A 19,927-nucleotide genomic window follows, 5' to 3' on the forward strand; every position below is an offset into this window, starting at 1 on the left:
GGGGACTGTGAGGGGGAGTGAGGGGCACCAGCAGGGCCGGGGGGGTGGGGGGCAGGGCAGGATGGGGCTGTATGGGCCTGTAATTTGAATAACAGATTTGGGTTTTTTTCAGAAAATTTGATTTTTTTTTTGTTTTGTTTTTTTTTTTCTTAATTGGGGAAAACCAGGATCCCTGGTTATCGCCACATTAAAGCCTTGAGATTCCTCTGTACTTTATCTGTTTATGAACCTGGCATTCAGGAAATAACTTAGGTTCCTAAAATTAACAGTGGTAAACCTATCTTTGCTCTCGGTCAAAGCATGGTTCTTAGGAGCTTCTACCTGAGCTTATCTACCACAAAAAGCACCCAAAATAATAATATTCAACAATAATTTGAAGATGACACCAAGCTGAGTGGACTTGTAGAAACTGTGAAGGGTTGGATTAGCATACAGATCCTTAGAAAAACTGGAGAAATTGTCTGAAATTAATCAAATGAAATTCAGTAAGAACAAAAGCAAAGTCCTGCACAGAGCAACCATATGTACAAATGCAGACTAGCGAATGACTGGCCTAAGCAACAGTATTGCAGAAAAGGACCTGGAAGTTATAGAATGTTCCTTTTGCCCCCTCCCCCCAACCAAAAAAACCAACAAAAAACAGGCCAGAAATAAGAGAAATAGGTGCTTGTAGGTAAAGAGGTCAAACAGTCTTCTACTCTATTCAGCATTCACCTGGAGCACTGCTTCCAGTTTTGGGCAGGAAAGACGCAGGCAAATAAGTTTGGTGGAAAGCAGAAAAACGATTAGAGAAGACCTGGGTTTATTTAGCTTGGAAAAGAGAAGACCCGGAGGGGTATTTGCTGTCTTCAAATACCTGACAGGCAATTATAAAGAAGGTAGCAATCAACTCTTCATAGATTTCATAGACATTGGGGCTAGAAGGGACCTCGTGAGATCATCGGGTCTAGCCCCCTGTGCAAAGGGCAGGAAGTCAGCTGGGGTCAGATGACCCTAGCAAGATAATCATCCAAACGCTTCTTGAACATGTCCAAAGTAGGTGCTTGCACCACTTCTGGGTGGAGTCTATTCTAGACTCTGGAGCCTTGACAGTAAAGAAGTTTTCCTTATGTCCAGTCTAAAATGGTCTTCCAGCAGTTGGTTGGACCTTGTCTTCCCTTGGGGTGCTCTGGTGAACAGATGTTCTCCCAGTTCCTGATGCACACCCCTTATATACTTATAGGCTGCCACCAAGTTCCCCCTGAGCCTATGCTTTTCCAAGTTGAAGAGTCCCATGCTTCTCAGTCTTTCCTCATAAGGCCTGATTTCTTGACCTCTGATCATGCGTGTGGCTCTCCTCTGGACTCTCTTAAGCTTCTCCATGTCCTTTCTAAAGTGTGGAGCCCAGAACTAGACGCAGTACTCCAGCTGCAGCCTCGCCAAGGCCAAATTAAACAGGAGGATAACATCTTGGGTCTTCCTTGAGATGCATCAATAAATGTTATTTGTTTTGCTGGCTGCAGTATATTCATCTTGTGGTCAGTCATGAGCCCCAAGTCTCTTTCGGTTGTAGTGCTGGTGAGTGTAGCACTGCTGAGCCTATAGGTATGATATGGGTTCTTTCTCCTGAGGTGGAGCACCTTGCATTTCTCTATGTTGAAAATCATCAGGTTTTGATCTGCGCACCTTGTGAGCCCGTTTAGGTCAGCCTGAATTCCCAGCTTATCCTCCAGTGAGACTGTGCTTCCCCATAATTTGGTGTCATCCACAAACTCAGCCAGTCTGCTTCTGACATGAATCCAGGTCAGTTATAAATATATTAAAGAGTACTGGTCCAAGTACTGAACCTGAGGGATGCCACTGGTCACCATGCGCCATGTTGACTCTGTTCCATTGACTATCATTCTCTGGGTCTGACCACGGAGCCAGTTCCCCAGCCATCAGGCCATAAGGTTGTCAAAGCCACAGTTTCCCAATTTTGTCATGAGGACATCATGGGAGACCAAATCAAAGGCTTTTTGAAATCCAAGTAAATGACATCAGCCTCTCCTCCCCTGTCCAGGTGACGTGTCACCTGGTCATAGAAGGAGATGAGGTTGGTCAGGCACGACCTACCCGTAATAAAGCCAAGCTGGCTGTCTCTCAGGATGGCACCTTCTATTAGCCTGTTGTTGATGGATTCTTTAATAATTTTTTTCCATGATCTTTCCAGGGCTTGAGGTCAAACTGATTGACCTGTAGTTCCCTAGATCTTCCATCCTTCCTTTTTTGAAGATAGGCACCACATTGGCCCTCTTCCAATCTTTAGGAACCTCTCCCGAGTGCCACAAATTCTCAGAGATCCTTGCCATAGGTTACACTATGATGTCAGCCAACTCTTTTAGCACTCTTGGGTACATTTCAGTAGGGCCTGCTGACTTATGGATGTCCAGCCTCTCAAAGGTGTTCCCTTCTCCTACAGCCACAGGGGAAAAGACTAGGAATAGCAATTTTAAATGATGACAAGGGAAATTTATATTCAATCTTGGGAAGAACTTTCTCACTATGAGGGTGATTAAGCATTACATGGAGAGAGTGTGGAATCTCCATCCTTGGAAATTTTTAAGAGCAGGTGAGACAAACACTTGGGTTTAGACAGGGATAATCCTGTTTTGAGCAAGGGACTGAACCAGATCTTCTGAGGTCCCTTTCAGCTCTATTCTGCTGTGATTTTTGTGAACATGCCCATTACAAAGGAATGTTTTAATCTTGAGTGTACCCTTAAAGCACCTTAGAACCACAGCTTTTTTGAGAATGTTAGGAAGTGCAGAGCTGGCTGATCTGCCCTTTCTATGAGTTTGAGGTCTACCTGCATTTTGGATTGGGCAGAATCCATCCTGTCCTTCTTCTCTTATAAGTCCTGTTTCACTAGGGTGGTGGTTGGCCTTCTGAACAAGGCAGTGTCCTGTTCTTGGGGAAGGTTTGTATCTCCATTGCCAGGTGCTCAACTGAAAAAGTTCAGTCCCTTCCTATAGTCACATTTCTCCCATCTGCAGGAATCCATGAAGAAACGATATTAGTCCCTAAGGGTGAGGGGCATCTGAGCCATTCAGAGTTAATAGCCAGTTTTAATAACTTCTCAATGTCAAGCTCCTTTTCTGGCAAGTCAGGACGGCAGTTTGTAACGCACTACTTGGTATAGACTATCTCCAGGCAAGTTTTGATATGTTCAAAATGTAGTTCATAACTTGATATAGACAACCCACTCTGTCATACTCACCATGTTGGCTTCCGGTTTTGTTTTTTTTCTTTTTGTTTTGTTTTTTATACAAATTCTGCAAATACCCATTTGAAGGAGGGAAAAATATGAAACAGAAGAAAACCTTTACTGTTCTATAATTTATATTTTATATTTTTAGACTTTGTAAATTGGGAGCTGCACGAACAGTTTCTTCTTCTTCTTCAAGTAAAAAATGTAAATTTCTGTTTTTATCTCAAAAGCAGGGTCAGATCCTTCCTGTGGGGAGGAAGGAAAAAATGCCCATTTTGCAGAGGTAGAAGGAAGGGGAATCTCATTTTTAGCAAATGAACCAATAGAATACAGGGAACAGAAACAGTGGATAATGCTGGAGTCATATATTTCTTATGCCTGAAAATGAATTATTTGGGGAGAAATAATTATTAATTTTTCAGCTACAGGAGCTGCCCTTTGCTAGGGTTACATTGTATACAGCAGAAAACATGCTACTTTGTAGGCATGTCTACATGGGACACTTACTGCTAATTAGCCTAATAACACAGGAGTAGCATGGTGGTGAAAAACCTTGCTAATAGCTTACTATTAGCACTGTTATTACACTGTTATAACACTGCTATTACACTGTTATTAGGCTAATGCACAGTAAGCATCACAAAATAACTGCACTGGTGCTACTGCGCAGTAACTCTAGTTAGTGTGCATTCAGTTAGTACTTTATTAAGCAATTACTAACGAAATGTGCAGTATCTAAGGTACATTAATGAACATGTAGATGTGCCCTGTTTGTATCTGAATGGGTGGATTTCTAACAACACCCCCCCAGGTTATTTAGAAATGTATTCTAATCTTTTCATGTGGACATCATCAGTGTATCGATTATTTCTGTTCTAGGAGAGATCTGTGGCACATCCTACATCATGCTTTTTATACGCTGCTGTCTCTTGAATTGCACACTGCTGATGTAGATATATAGGATCGTATTCTTGCTATAAGCTATTATTTTTCTTTTTCAGTTTGGAAGAACAGAAGTAATTGATAATACATTAAATCCAGATTTTGTAAGAAAATTCATAATGGACTACTTTTTTGAAGAAAGAGAAAACCTACGATTTGATTTGTAAGTTAATTAACACACTTCTGATTCTAATGTCAATAGCATTGTGAATACATATTGATGTTTTGTTAAGATATGGATTACTTACTCCAGAAGAGGTAGTGCCTTTCTTAATGTGGAATAGATTTGTATGGTTACTGTGAAGACACTTTTTGTTTAATCTTCCTGAATTATGTGAAATGATAATCTACTAAGAGTGAGTGTGAGGATTTAGTGGATGTCTCTTAGTTCAAAGTGTGGTTTTGTTTTTATATATCTTTTTTAAGATTGGAGTTGTGGAAAAAAATAATTTATTGCTATGAAACTATAATGTGTACTTTATAGGATATTCACAAAAGGGGTGAAGTAGGTACTCCATGTGTAAGTTATCTCCCAAGTTTTTTATTTTTAATCAAAATGAGAATTATTCCACCCACCAATATAAGTATATATCTGTATGACTAAATTGGTTCAGAATTTTATATTGAAGATTGAGAAGTGGGTGGTGTTTAACATTTGCTCCAAATAGTTCTCCTTCTGTCAGTAGAAGAAGTTCAGCTTCTTATATTTCCCACCACTATTTAGGAATATACAACCAGAAGGGATGTCCTGTGTCATCAAGTCTAATGCCCTGCTCTTGCAGTGAATCGCATCATGTAATCCCTTTCATAAGCTCAATGACCAAACTAGTTTGCTTTTTTGCACTGCCCTACTCCTTCTGGAGGAGGCTGTTCCAGAATTTCAAGCCTGTGGTTAGAAACCTTCTAATTTACAGCCTAAATGTATTCATGGCCATTTTATAGCCATTTGCTCTTATGCCAGTAATTGTCCTTTAGAGTAAATAGCTCTTATCCTACTGCTGTGTTTACCCCCTGATGTGTTTATAGAAAGCAACTATGTAACCCTTCTGCCAGGCTATGATGGCAGTAACAGCAGCCAAGTTCAATTTCAGGGGTTTTACACAAATTTTCTCTCTTGGCTTGAGCTGCCACCCAGAAACCTAGGGAAATAAAAGCTTCCTGGAGTGGGGATAGACTTCCCTACTCACAAACAATATTATACTATAACAGGGTTTATTGAAGAAGAAGGTAAATGAGACAAACAAACAATTTTAGGAAACCGTTAATAGTCAGTAGGAGCTCATGTTAGCCATCACAGAAGAATGCAAGAAATCCTGGCAGACCTTGATTGAGTCAACTGATATGATGCATAATAGTAAAAGGACATGAGTCACAATCCATAAACTAAGTGACCATCCACGAAAGGTAGATCACTATCATAATGTCACAACTAACCAAATTGCTCGCTAGATGCTTCTCAATAGAAAAAGTCCAAAAACCAAAACCAAACAAAAACTCAGACTGGAAAGATACAAGTGTCCCAAAGATCTGGGTTTTATAAGCCCGTTCTGGTGAATGATGGTATTAATGCACTGAAGACTAGAAAAGGAGTCAGCCTTGATGGCATACTTACTGAATGAAACAAGCAATTTCTAGCAGTGCACCAATATATTGGTTGCCTATTGGATCAGGACTGATAAAAGGGGAAATGGCATTAGTAGCTATCAGCTTTTTTTGGCTGCTGTAGCCAGTAATGCTTACTGATATTTATGCCTTCTGGCTAGTGCCCTGGATGCCTGGTTTCCCTCTCTCCCATGGGGCTAGGGCCCCTGGTTGCCTGGGTTCCTTTGGGAAACGGTGGGTTTCCCTGTGCAGGCGGGCAGCATTCTAGCCTGCCAAGAGGTTTTGCTTGGGGATGCTGTGAGTGAGAGACTCAGGAGACACTGTGTGCATGTGAGTGGCTACAAATCGAGGCCCCCACGGTGAGGGAGGGAGTGGGGTAGGGGCTGGGGGTGCTGCCCAGCCAAGGCGGTGCATGGGACTCTGGCCTGGGGCAGGAAGCAGGACACAGCCATGGGTGGCTCATTTAGGGGGAAGGGGGATGGCTCCCTGCGGCTGCACGCAGCTCTGGGAGAGGCATGGAGGCACATGTGCTCCCCCCAGTTATTTGCATGGGGTGGATGCGGGTTGCTTGCTGCGGGCTTGGGACTGTGATCTGCTGCTGCCCTTGCTCCGGGAGCTCTGTGCTGGCTGTGCACCTCCTGCCCACCTGGCAGCAGTGGGGGTGGTAAGCAGAGATGTAGGACAAAATTTTCCAGTACTTTATTTTTCCATGGGAAAATTTCCATTTTTAAGAATTCATTGTTTCATAAAATTCATTAGTAACAATGAATGGATGCCAATACAATATTAAGCAAGCTTGGCAGTAATTAATGTTTTTCATGCGATTATTCCTGGGAAGTGTGAGAGAAAGCACATATATGTTTTATTGATTTGTAAACAGGAGGGTAAATACACTCACATAATTTGATTTTTGGTTGACTATTATGAATTCACATAATTGACTGTGCAGGTCGAATCAAAACCAAATGAATGCACTGCTAAGCTTGTTTCTATTTCTTAAAATCTCTGGCTTCTGGAGAATCAGTCAGAAGCACAATTAGTGAAGAAGATGTAGTGTAATGAAGTTGCCCTTGCCCATAGACTCATTGGTAGCCCATAGACTCATTGGTAAAACCATCCTTTAGCAAAAGAGAATGTGGTTCAAGTAGTTGTGAATCAGATTTGCCTCAATCTGATTCTGAAATGGAAATAATAAGTAGTGCAAGTGATTCTACAGATAGTGACAGTGAAACTGGAGGTGCTGCAATGACCTCAGTGCAAGAGAGTTAAACTGTGTTGAAGCAGATGAGAGGACAATCATGGCATATCATGCACAGTTCTTCAGGTGTGCTAAAATTAGTCTCAACAGTTTTCAGCACCTTCATTTTTTTTTCTTAAATTTAAACAAACAATGTAAGGAAAGCACATGCTATTGTGTATTTTCTTTACATTTTTACAAGTATTCCAATAAAGATAATTTCTTTCCACATAAAGATTTGAACTTGTTTGAATATAACATTTAAACCACATTAAGTGTGCTGTATTTCTTTTTTTTCCTAATCAAATATTTCAATTCAAATACTTGTGGCTATTGGGACATAAAATTAACATGGGGGTACTTTTTTAGTTTTGTCTACTAAATATAAGTCAAATAAACATGCTAAATCAGATCAGGCTCTATTTAGGGCATTGGAAAATTTTCCAATTCAGAATTTTCTGGAAAACCCACATCTCTGGCAGTAAGTTGTGCCTCCTGCTGCTAAGTGGACAGGGGACATGCAGCCAGCACGGGGTTCTCAGGGCAACAGAAGCAGGGCAGAGAACCATACACACAGGGCAGAGGGCCCTGAGCCTGCAGTGAGCAGCCCGTATCCACCCTCGCCCCACTTGGCTCTGCTCTGGCCATTAGGAGGGGGGTGGGGCACTTTAATTAGAGTAAAAGATAAAAAGTATCAGCATCCCCATGCTTAAGAATGGTGGTGGTGGTGCTTGAACCAGAGCTCATTCAACAAGCTTTAGTTCCAGTGCCCCTTCTGCCATTTTTAAGTCTTGGGAGGCTGATGCATGTGATGTCAGAGGCTGCTGGAACACAGCAAAAAAAAAAAAAAAGTTTATTTATGTCATTAGTTTAAAATGCCTTACATTATTACTAAATATTGCTTACTGAATTGGCATCAGCCAAAATGGTTGCTTAATAATCAGCTTTCAGTATCAGTCAAGAAAATCTTGGTGCACCTGTAGCCATTTGGACTCAAGACTGGAGAACGGCTCCTCAGCCTATACAACTCAGGCATAGCCAGTCAAAAAATTCTAAATATATGGTGACTTGCTCAAGTTGTGGTACTTCTAAAGCCAGAGAAAGATCCATCCGACCTAAAGAGCTTCAGACCTTTCCCTCTTGCTATGCCACACATATAAATTATATGAACGACTGATACTGAACCAAGTTGACCCATATGTGGATAAACACCTAATCCCCAAACAGGATGTCTTTCACTTTGGAAAATTTATAGTGAGCCAGCTGCTTAACCTGACTCAACATACTGAGGGCAGTTTTGAAAGAGGCCAAATCACCAGAGCTGTCTTCGTGGATATAACAGCCACCTATGATACAATTAACTACTGATGACTCTTCCACAGACCCTGGGAATGACACAAAATCTAAACCATACAGAGCTGATACAAACCTGGATTGAAAACAGACTTTTTTGTCAAACTAGACGGGAAGCGAAGCAGATGGAGGAGACAGATTAATGGCCTCCCCCAGGGAAGTGTACTTGCACCACTGTTATATAACATTTACACGAATGACCAACCTATTGATTTAGAGACAAAACGTTTCATCTATGCAGACAACCGTGCAAGCCCAAAACACTGGCTTTGACCGTGTTGAAAAATGCCTAAGCGAGGCACTAATTGGCCTAATCTCATACTGTATTGAAAACTAATTATGTGCTAACCAGTGAAAACACAATTAGGTGCCTTCCATCTGAAAAACCATAAGGCCAACTGCCAGCTCAACATTACATGGTTTGGGACCCCACTATCCCACTGCCCAAATCCAGTTTACCTTGGAGTCACTCTCCATTGAATCCTCTCATACAAAGAACACATTGTGAAGACAAAAGCAAAGGTGAGTACTTGGAAAAACATTCTGTATAAGCTTACCAGCTAAAAATGGGGAGCTAGCCTCTTCAGGCATGAAGATCTTGGATCAACCTCTTCAATCACCCCTGGACTGCCCTGTTTGCTGAAAGACCTTTGTATGGAGGGACTGCTGCCACCGCTGATGTTGTTACTAGGTAGTTTAAGTAGGAGAAGGCTGCTGATGTGCTGAAAGTTAAAGACATGGGTCAAGCCTGTGTTACAAAATTCCTGTTCCCAGGTGGGAATGTGGAGCTGCCCCAATGTTGATCCTGCAGATTAAGCATGGGGCAACTCTGTCCTGAACCGAGGGCTGCACCTAATCCTAAATGGTTTCTAGACCTGGGACTGTCAGGGCTGGGGATGACAAATAGCTGATTTGGTTTTTTTCAACCCCAGGTCCAGTTCCAGCTGCACGTATACAGGTAGACAGGTTGTAGCTGTATTGATCTACAGGCAAAAGGAATAAGATATCACCTCTGTCACGAGTTCTGATTCCTTTCACCTGCTTGCATAATTTTTTAAGTCTTATGACCCTAGAATCAAAGAGCTTCTCCTGTGCCAATATATACCCCAGATTTCTGTAACCCGTCATTTTTAAAAGTGCCCACAAAGGCTGTAGGGCGAGGCAGGAAAGACTTGCAGGCTTGGGTAGTGCCATGCTCCTGGTCAGGTGAGGACTAATAGCTCATTTTCAGCATTAGGACCAGGGCTGTCCTGTCATCCCCCACATCCCTCCATCCCCATCTGCAACATGTTCATTTTATGGTGCCATACAAACAAGCCACAAAGACATTCCACTTATTTTGTGGGACATTTTTGTGGCTGGCTTGCTGCCTTACGTTGCCATAAATTGGCTGAACATGTAGCACTATTATTATTTATGGCACAATTAACATAATCATATTATAATTCTAACTTGTGCTAGGGCCCCAACTAACATTTTAATATAGTTTTAATTTATATTATTGTAGATAATTTATATAAATAAAATAATCTGTATTGGAATATACAACATTAATACGTTTCTTGTTTTAATGAAGTTGTTTTTTATGTGCAGCAAATAACTCTTTGAGTGTCTGTTTTATGAATCTGTGTAGTAGTTCTGTAGTATCTTGTTTTTAAACATGTCAAAATAAATAAATTTTAAGGGGTTGCTATAAATACTTCATTTTATATTTTATATAGGCTTTACCTTCCTCAAAACTTTACAGTGTTTAGCACTTCCAATAGTGCATTAATGGACATGACTAACATCTGTAATTTGTGCCTCTTTTTTTTTTTTTTGTCCCAGGAAGGAAATTGTTTGTACAGTTTTGGGTTTCTGTTCTGTAGGATTCTTTTTGGCATGTTGTATTTTTATGTTAGCAAATGCAAGGTTGAAAAAGTGCATTCTCCACTTGGGTTAGAGAGAGAGATTTGTGATGGCTTTCAGATTCTGTAGGAGTTCATTCCCAGTGTTTATCTTAGGCTGGAAAGAGACATCACATTTCCTTGCCTTTGTGCCCCCCATAGAAACTTATTGCAGCAAAAAGGCCAAGCAAACAGATGTTGCTTCACCTTGTTGTGCTACAAACTGTGGCTGCAACACATTTATTAGTTCTTACTGTGTAAGAACATTATTTACTCTCTCTCCAAGAGAGTAAATAAAATCTTTTAAAAGACAAGGATTTTCTTTAGTAAAAATAGCTCATTTGTACTCTTCTCTGAAAAAAAAAAAAAAACTATTGGAAGGGAAGATGATTTCTTCTATGGGAAAGTTTTCTACGGAAAAATTATATTTCTTTTATTTCAAATTTTGCTCTGATTGTATAAACTTGTGAATTAACTTAAGTCTGTGGAAAAACAGTCTATAACTGGTAGGCAAAAAAATTATTGGGTCATACTGTTAAAATTTTTGTGAAAAGGTTGTTAAAATGTTTGTTTAAAATTGGAGCAAATGTTTACATTACATTCTGTTTGATCCAGTAATTTTAAGGTATGGTACTGATTCAAGACCAGAGGGTATTATTGAATTTCCATAACGTAGTATTCTAATCTTATTTAAAGTTAGTGCTAGCATTTTATTATTCTAGAGCAGCGCTATGCATGGTGGCTCATGGGATACATATAGCCCATGAAAGATTAACTTGCAGTTCATGGGCTCTTGCCCAGGCACTGCTCCCCTGCAGTGCTCCTGCTGTAGCTGCCCATGGGATCTCCAAGTTCCTCCTCCTTCCTCCAGCTTCTACTTCCTGGTCTTATCCCTGACAGGGGGGTCCACAACCTGCTTGTTATGGGGACCCCAGGGCTAGGGACAGACATTACACATAAACTGGTTTAAGTGATCAGAAACTGGTTTAAACTTGTAACAGAACAGATATTCAGTGCACATAAACCAATTTAAGAACGGTTGAAACCAGTTTGAGATAAACCTCATTGAATGTAGTATCAGACTTAACTGATCTGGGTCAAACTGGTTTATGCAATGTCTGTCCCAGACCCCTTGCCGGTTTAAGATAAACCAGACTCCCCCAGCATCCCGCATGCTCTCTGGGCTGGGTGGGACTGCCTGCTCCATGGCAGGCAGCTCTGGCAGGAACTCCCCTCTGCTTCCTGGCTGCAGCTCTGGCAGGAACTGCAGGCCACTTCCCTCCTCCCCATCACCACTCCCTGCTAAGCAGGAATTCCCCCCTCCCCTCTGCCTTGTGGGGAGGTATCTGTGTATTACCCAGCAGACCACATGCTGGCTAAGGTCTGTGCTGAATCAACAGGTAGCTGGTAATGTCCCCTGTTGTTTTCTTAACGGGTTGCTAAACACTGGGTTAAGGGTGATAAACACTGTTATCAATTTCCTGCTGGGCTAATTGGAGTGCCCTGCTGGAGGCTGGCCATATCACGCCTTAGCTCAGTGCTGTGCAAGAGAAGGGAGAGGTGCTCTATTGCATGCTTAGTGTGACCTTTATGGTACATAAATTTGGTTTAAATTCATATGGCTGTTTGAGAAACAAAAAAGCTTTCTTTGCTTCTACCATTTTCATGTTACTTTATGGGCAAATCAGATTTGGATTGAGCTTTCTGCTATTAGTGGAAGCAATCATGTGTGTGAGGGTCAACAGTGTGTGCCCTCTGCTTGAGTTTGTCACTCTTGTATACTGAGGGGCTAGGGTGATTTTTAAGGCCAGGACCTTCAAGTTAGACCATGTATCTTTTCTGGCTGAATGAAGTGGCAGGTCTAAACTATTGTGAGGTACATCTTCAGGAAACCAGCTGCTTACACTGACCATCTGGATAACTATAATTTCTATCTCATTTCTCATTTTTAGGCAAGGTTACTGAGAAAGCTGTGGCAAGATAAAATCTGACAATGTCTTGATTCTTCAGATTTCCTATACCACATTTATATGAACATGTTTGTGGAAGTTAATGAGCTGTACATAAACAGGATATAGATAGTAGAAGTAGTTGTATTCCTATCAAAGGACAGGAAGCAAGCCGTTACAGGCAACTGTTACGCTTGCATGACTCTGTAGCACTACAGGCAGCACTATAACTAAAGGGAGCTGACAGAAGCTCTAAGTCAGGGGGCTGACTTAGATGTTGGGGGGAGGGTATGGGGAGGCCCAGCAAAAATAGCAGCCACTACACTGATGATCTGTCCACTGCCATCAAAGGCTGCCCAACTGCAGCTGCTTCCCCATACACCACTTTGGCCCCGAGTACAGAACTGCGCAGTTATATACCTGGATACAAGCATGGAAGAACCACTTAAACTTTAACTGGGCTTCATCCAGAGTCAGAATTTGGGCAGTTTGACACCACAGGTTCATGCAGATTTTAATAGCTTATATCAGCTGTTCTGAACTTCTAAGCAGCAGCTCCTCCTCCCTACCCCACTTTTAAAACAGCCTAAATGTCCAGACCCACAGATGACACCTCGCTCTGTTTTTATTGCGATTGATCCATTTGGGACAGTAGGATGAATTGGTGTTAGATATTTAATGGAGTGTGCTCCTAGATGCCTAGCTCACAGCTCTGGCCAAGAGCACTTTTTCCATCATGGGTCGGGTGAAGCTGGTAAGAATGACTTTCACCCTTCATTTAAGATAGCTGTAAGAAATGGGCTTCTTTATGAAACAGTGTCCTCCAGCCCAAACATACATGTCAATACCCAAAACAAATGCAGGGCTCTTCAGGAATTTGGAATTTTGTGGAAGAGGGTGTGGATGGGTATAGTTCTGTATTAGGGGACATGTGTATCTGAAGAAAAAACAAAGAAACAGACAAGGAACAGAAAGCCAGACTTGAAAAACACTGAGAGCATGACTAGGAAAAGTCCCACTGATTTTGGGCCAAGCACTGGTTAAAAGGGGCTTAGAGCTGTGAGTTGGGTCTGTTTCTTTCTGTCTTTAGGGAAAAAGGACTTGGCATATTTTATGTTAAGGAATAGGAATGCATCGGAGACCTGACTTAATATCCATTTCTCCTCTTAATGGAAACAATTTGAAGGGCTGTGAATTTTGACTGACTGTTGCAGCTTGTCTGGAGTGAGCACTGGGTGTTCTCATTATCCCAGATGACAAGGAAGTTCATCCAACCCAGTTTGACTACTTTAAGGACACAGCAGTTTGCTGATGCAGGCTGCTGACTGTTGACTTGTTACAAAAGATCCTCAGTATTGTTCTGTTACAGTAGAGGTAGATTTCTCAGAGGCCGGGGCGCCTGGCAAAATGAGGGCCCAGGGTGCCTTCACTCCTGGCAATAAATAGTAAGGTCTCATGCCAGCCAGGTCTTGTGAACCCAAAGGAGTGGAGTAGGTGCAAGTCAGAGGCAGCTCCTTACAGCACTGTGGGGGTTAGGAAGTAGAGCACGTTGGGAGTGCTTCCAGAGCACTAACCAACTTCCTGTTATGTTCTGCTCAAGTGTACAAATGTAACATGAATGTTTCACAATGTTGTCCTTCACAGTTGTTTCTGCAGGATTTTTAGGTGGAATAGCTCTTTTCAAAGTGTGTCTTTGCCTGTGTCAGTCTGTACCCTTATGCTGTACCCTCAAGAAGCCCCACGGTCCAGATCTGGCCCACCAATCCAAATGAGATGGACAGCCCTAGGGCCATAGTCAGAAATTAGGAGATCATGCTGTACAACCAGAACGAGATGGTCCCTGCTTTAGAAAGTTTAGTATCTAATCTACTTAGACTGAAACCATTAGGTTTTTTTCTTTTTAAATATGAATCAAAATTAAGTTTTAAAATAGGATTTAAAGGCATTATTCTTATACTGCATGAGCTTTCAAATCCTCCTTAATAATAAAACAAAAATATTATTTTAGTAATCTGCCATAAGACTGCAAAATTATAACAATTTTTGTCACCTTTTTGTCTGTGTAAAAGAACAAAAATAATCCTTATTTTGGCCATTTACACTTGTGTGTAAAATATTTTGAATAGTTAGAATGCATCTTTTTATTTTCTAAACCTCTTGGTTCAGAGATGATACCTTTTTATTTTAGAGTTTTGTATTTCCTTTTGTCTCAGACCAATAAGGCTACCAAATACTTCTTTTCATTTTCTTCATTTTAATGGATTTTACGTTTTAAAAATGTACAATATTTAAATACTGTAATTAAAAACTAAACAAAACACCGCTTAAATGTAAATTATCTTGTATTAGAATAGGAATGAGACTGATTAGGTCTTTATTGTCTCTGATTTAAATGAGCCTGTTCATTAAGGCTCTACTTAATCTAATTTAACAGATAGAAAAATAAATTTAGTTTCTGGCAGGGGGTAAGAAAGATGTCAAAAGATGTGCATAGATAACACATTTTTGTTGATATAATCAGCATTACACTAGTGTAAAATGTAGCAAATAGATGCCACTAATCCATAATTTTGCCCAGTATTCTCGAGAGTTATGCTTTAAAGAATTAAGACTGGTCTCCATGGATGTAAGGATGGATACCAGTGATTCTCAAACTTCTGAGACTCAAGGCACCTCTTGGAAAATGTCAGCTCATAGCTTTTACTTTTTTTTTTACTACAGACAAATAATAGAGCAGTTCTTTTGTTGCAAAGAGCTCAGAAAGACTGCAGTAGGGTAGAATGTTATTAACACTATAGTTTCTTGTTTGAAATGTCTGGGTTTATCTTGTGAATCACGTGTAGATAATTGTCTACCTATTGTATGTACTCAATTAGAAAATGAGGTTCCCCCCTATTTAATGTAGGGGGAAAGTCCCTCACCTTACAATTGAGCATAAAGTGGAGGGCAGCAAGCAGGCTGCGGCTGTAGTTTGGGCCCCAACCCAGGGTTGGGGTTGGAGGTGGAGCCACAGCTGCTGCCTGCCATGTTCCCCCCACCCCTGGTGCGCCTGCATGCCCAGAGCCCCCAGTCTCTCTACCATGCCACTTCTTTCTCCCTCTCCCTCTCCCTCTGCCGTACTTCTCCTTACCTTTACTCTGTGCTGGCAAGCTCCATCCCTGCTGCAGCCCACCCCATAGCAGTGGTGCAGAGCTGGCACTGCTGTTTTGGCCCAGCCCCATAGCAGCAGAACAAAAGCCAAGAGCCAACAAACCAGAAGCCCAAGAATCAAATGAGGTCACAAGATTAGGAGTACGTGAGTCAAGTCAAGGTCATAAACCCAGGTATCAGTCAGTCTGTGGTATCAAGCTAGGGGTTAAGTTGGGTTCACGGCTGAGGCAAGTTGTTGGTTGAGATGGGAGGTTTAGGGCAGGAATGGAGCAATCCAGAACAGGAGTAGGCTGCATGGGACCCGGTATAGGGGCAGGGAGGAACTAGACAAGATTCAGAGGTTGGAGCAAGACAGAGGTTCAGGCTAGGAAGAAGGGAAGCAGGAAGCAGATGAGGGAACAAGAAATCAGGATGAGATGTCAAGAAGGAAGAGTGCTGGAGCTAGACAGAAGGGAAATCTGTTTGGTTGAGAGCCAACAGAGCACTGCCAGGACTGCTGCTTACATGCAGCAGCTACAACCAAGTACTTTATTGGGGTCCAGCTGAGGGCACTCAGGCAGCTGGCAGCCACTTCTGCACAGGCAGCTAGGGCCATCTGGGGGCTTGTCTGCCTGTCTGCTGCCTTGATTCCTGACAGCTATCCTTGCATGAGCTCCAGGTTTGTTGGTAGAAGACTACTGTAAATTACACTGGATGGGGTATGTGGTCACCTGTCCCTACCCAAAATGTTGGGGACTGAAAGGTAAAGTAAACAAATAAATGTCAGGTTCTTTCAATTGCTATATAGCTTAATCAAGGAATGCCTGAAAAATTAAGGATGCACACACACCTTCAAATAATCTGTAAGAATCATAGAGTCATAGAATCATAGAAATTAAAGTCTGGAAGGGACCTCGAAAGATTGAGTCCAACCCCCCTGCTCTTGGCAGGAATACTGCTAAGATCAAATGATCTCAGCGAGGTGTCCAGTCTCCTCTTGAAGACTTCCAAGGTTGGGGACTGAATCACCTCCTTGGGAAGTCTGTTCCAGATTCTGGTCACCCTTACCATAAAGAAGTTCTTTCTTACCTCCAACCTGAAACCATCCTCTAACAGTTTATGGCCACTGCTCCTTGTCCGCCCCTAGGGCATCCTAGTGAACAGTCTTTCTCCCAGCTGCCAATATTCAATTGTATGTCAATATTCAATGTAAGTATGTAAGGCTGGCTTCTCTGCTGCTCCAGCCGCTTACAAAACAGCTGACTCCTCCACCAGCTCTGCGGTCGGGGATCCAGTCAACTCCTCCCCTGGCTCTACTGCCGGTGCTGCAGCTGGTTCCTTCCCCAGCTTGGCTGCCTGGGGGCCCGTCGGCTCGTCCTCCGCCTCTGTTGCCGGTGCTGTAGCTGGTTTCTAGCGCTGACTCCTTCCCCAGCACTGCCGCTGGTGGCTCCGCTCCCTCTCTCGGAGCCGGGTCTGGGTCCGCCTCTTCCTCTCCCAGACTCTGCGGGTGACGGCTGATCCCCCGCTTGCTGAGGCTCGGCCTTCCAGCCTCCTCCTCTCAGCCACCCCGTTGCCTCGGCGGGGCCGCCTTTTGTTCCTCCCGGAAGGCGTCCCCCACCCCCGCTGCTTTGCCGCAGCCAGATAAACAGCCCGGCTGATAACCTGCGCCAGCGTTCTTGGCGCGTGTGCCTCCTTCGGCCCTTCTGGCTCTGCAGGAGGTAAGCGGGACCCTTTGCTGCCCCGGGGGCCTTCCGGCGTCCCAGCTCCCCTGGGACATACAGTTATTCAAATGCTGAGGTCCTAAAGAGTGGGGAGCGTACAGTGTTGATACTGTGCAGCCAGGGAGGGCAACCTGGTGTGTACATCTCAGTGTGATCTGCTGGCTTGCTTAGTCTGCCTGGTGACAGAGGGCAACAGCGCATAGGGCAGCCCTGATTGGCTGACCCAGACTGCCCATGGCCTGCCTGTGTTTCCCTGCAGCACAATACAGTGATTGTGAAGGGGCATGTTCTGCTCCCTGCTGGAGCAGCAAAGTCCAGCAAGTGATGCACTGTCTCCTTGTGGGCAGTGGGGGGTTGCTGCAGGACTATGCTCTCTTCTGAGAGAAGCCACAGCATGTGCAGATGTTTGCTTTCCCAGGAGAAACTCTCCTGGGAACGATTTAACCCTGATTGTTCCCAGATTATTTTTCTCCTGGAGCAGCCATTCTTACTCTGGGACAAAAAGTCTGAACATCTATATATACTTATAGTTTCTCTTGGGAGAGCAGTGATTCTCCCAGGAAAAGCTGAGTATCTGTACAAGGCTTAATTAAACTTCTATAGAAAAAAAAGACCCTTGACGTGTAGTTTTAGTATTATTCATAATCCCATGTCAAGTATCCTGTTTAACTTTATAGCCTTCATTCATGGGCAAATTCAGGAGGAGGGGGAGGGGGGCAGTCATTCCCCCTCCTCCCCTGCTTTTTCCTCTCAGTTTGGTTGTGTTGTGCAGGTGGAGTGAGTTTTCTGAGCTCACCAACTTGTCAGCTTGGCTTTTGCTGGAACTGATGCTTTGGTGCAGCTACAAAGGTGTGAGGGTGGCATGTGGTGAATGCTGTCACTGCCAGTTGCCCTCCCTATTCCCATGTCTTCTGCTAAATTCGGCAACATGGGAAAAGGAGAGGCAGGTGGTAGTGGAACTCACTTCTCGGGTCCCAGAACTGTGCAGCTCCACCTGCTGTAGTATATCCAGCAAAATCTGTGCTTACATGCCAGTGAGCTGAGAGTGCTCATTGCACATGTGCAGCACAGTCAAAGTGGGGTTTGACTGAACCTCCCACACCTTCCTCTTGGATCTTCACATGCAACACAGCATAGATGAAGGGGGGTATCATCACACACACACTCTGGGTCTGTGCCCTCCCTGCATTCACTGTTTAATAAAATGACTAGGAGTGAATTCCAGTAGTCAAATGGCTCATGTTGTAGAGTGATTCTTTGTTCCAGGAATTTTAGGGTTGGGGGAAACTTTGTTTGGGTATAATATTCATTCTTTACTTATGAGGATTCTATTGAAATATATTATTTTTCCCATTCGTTTTGTGTATGTGAATAAACTAAAGTGCCCATTTGTTTATTGTGTTTGACTCCAGCATTTGGAAGTAACTTCTTTCTTTCTTTTTTTTTCTTAGATATGATGTTGATTCAAAGAGCCCCAACCTATCAAAGCATGTAAGTAAATCCTTGTCACTGCATTCTACTTGCTAGGATGATTTTTGGATTCTGACTACTATATTATATGTATAAACTTTGTTAAAAAATAACATCTTGTAATGAATAAACTATGCTATTGAACAAAATATTAATGGCATTGACTTAGTGTCAAATGCATCAAACGTGCGTATTGTGCTGTGTTATGGTTTTTGATATGCATAACTCTTAGTTTTACTGTAATGACCAAATGTGACCCACAAAGCCATCACACTTGGTCCATGGGGCTCCCCACAGGTGAGGAAATTTGGTGGTGGGGGAGCAAATTCCTGCTAAATTCCTAAGCTTCAAGCCCTGAGCACCCAGCAGAGCCAGGCCATGCCCCCTTTCCCCCCATGGGGCCAGGTTGAGGCTGGGCCACGTCCCCTTCCCCCCTTGAGGCTGGGTCACAACCTCGTTACTCTAGGGGGCCAGGCCTCATGCCCTTTCCCCCTCTTGGGGCTGGGCTGACTGAAAACTCCTACTCTGTCTGCAGGGTCAGGCTCAGGCTGGGCTGCTCTCCACTCTCGTCAGACTGGTCAGATAGTGGCTGCCAACCCAGCCCTGGGCACTGGATCAGGATTACCATCCAGTTCACGGTTGGACCAGACACTGCCCACCCATCCTGCCAGGGAAAAAGGTTGAGCACCACTGGGCTGGGCAGTTCTGGTGCAGTAGGCTGTGGTCACCTTACTACTGTTACCTTGACATCCTGCCATAAAATGACGATCAGGGCTTCCATCTAGAACTCAAGTAACTGCACCCGACAGTGCGGATATTGCCATATTTACTTGACTCTAAGATGACCCCAAATTTAAGAAAACACCCCAGTAATTAGATTCTGTATATGGAAAATGTATACATTTGTTATAACTTTCCAAGTATAGAATCTAATTATTATAGAGTTGTCTTAAATTGTCCCCTACCCCCACCCCAGAACTGCTACAGCAGGGAAAGCAGTGGCTGTTGGGAGGAGGTGGTTTAGTAGCCTCCCTGCCTCTTCTCCTTTCCCTCGCAGCCTTCCCACTCCACACAGTTCCTTCCCCCTTGCTTTTTACTGTCAAATGCTGGCCAGGCTCTATTGCCTTTCAGGTCACAAAGTACAGCACATGTAAGTGCAGCCCCTGCCAGGCCACATATCAGTATCAGTGCTACAGACTGGCTGGGCAGGGGATGGAGTTTTCATGCACTCTGTGCCCAGGAAGGGAATCCAGTCTGAGACACAGCTGAGCTGTACCTGACAGTAAGCAAGGGGAAAGGAGCAGGGAGTAGTTTGAGGGCAAGTGGGGGTGCTGTGGGTCTGATTCTGGCCCCAGCCTGAGCTCAGGACCACAGTCAGAGCTGCAGGAGCCACCAACCCCCCACTTGCC

At 43.3% G+C, this 19,927-nt stretch overlaps 1 protein-coding gene across 1 annotated transcript in view; it reads left to right on the forward strand.

Annotated features, from left to right (window-relative positions):
• CPNE8 (copine 8) overlaps positions 1-19,927 on the forward strand; it is a 185,958-nt gene that overhangs the window by 59,880 nt on the left and 106,151 nt on the right. Inside the window, exons 4-5 of the mRNA XM_025209700.1 lie at positions 4,231-4,334; positions 18,500-18,539. Of these exons, the coding sequence (XP_025065485.1) occupies positions 4,291-4,334; positions 18,500-18,539 (84 nt within the window). The 5' untranslated portion in view covers positions 4,231-4,290. The remainder of the gene's footprint in view (positions 1-4,230; positions 4,335-18,499; positions 18,540-19,927) is intronic.

Source organism: Alligator sinensis, unplaced genomic scaffold (genome assembly GCF_000455745.1).
Source record: "Alligator sinensis unplaced genomic scaffold, ASM45574v1 scaffold9_1, whole genome shotgun sequence".
Classification (NCBI taxonomy): Eukaryota; Metazoa; Chordata; order Crocodylia; family Alligatoridae; genus Alligator; species Alligator sinensis.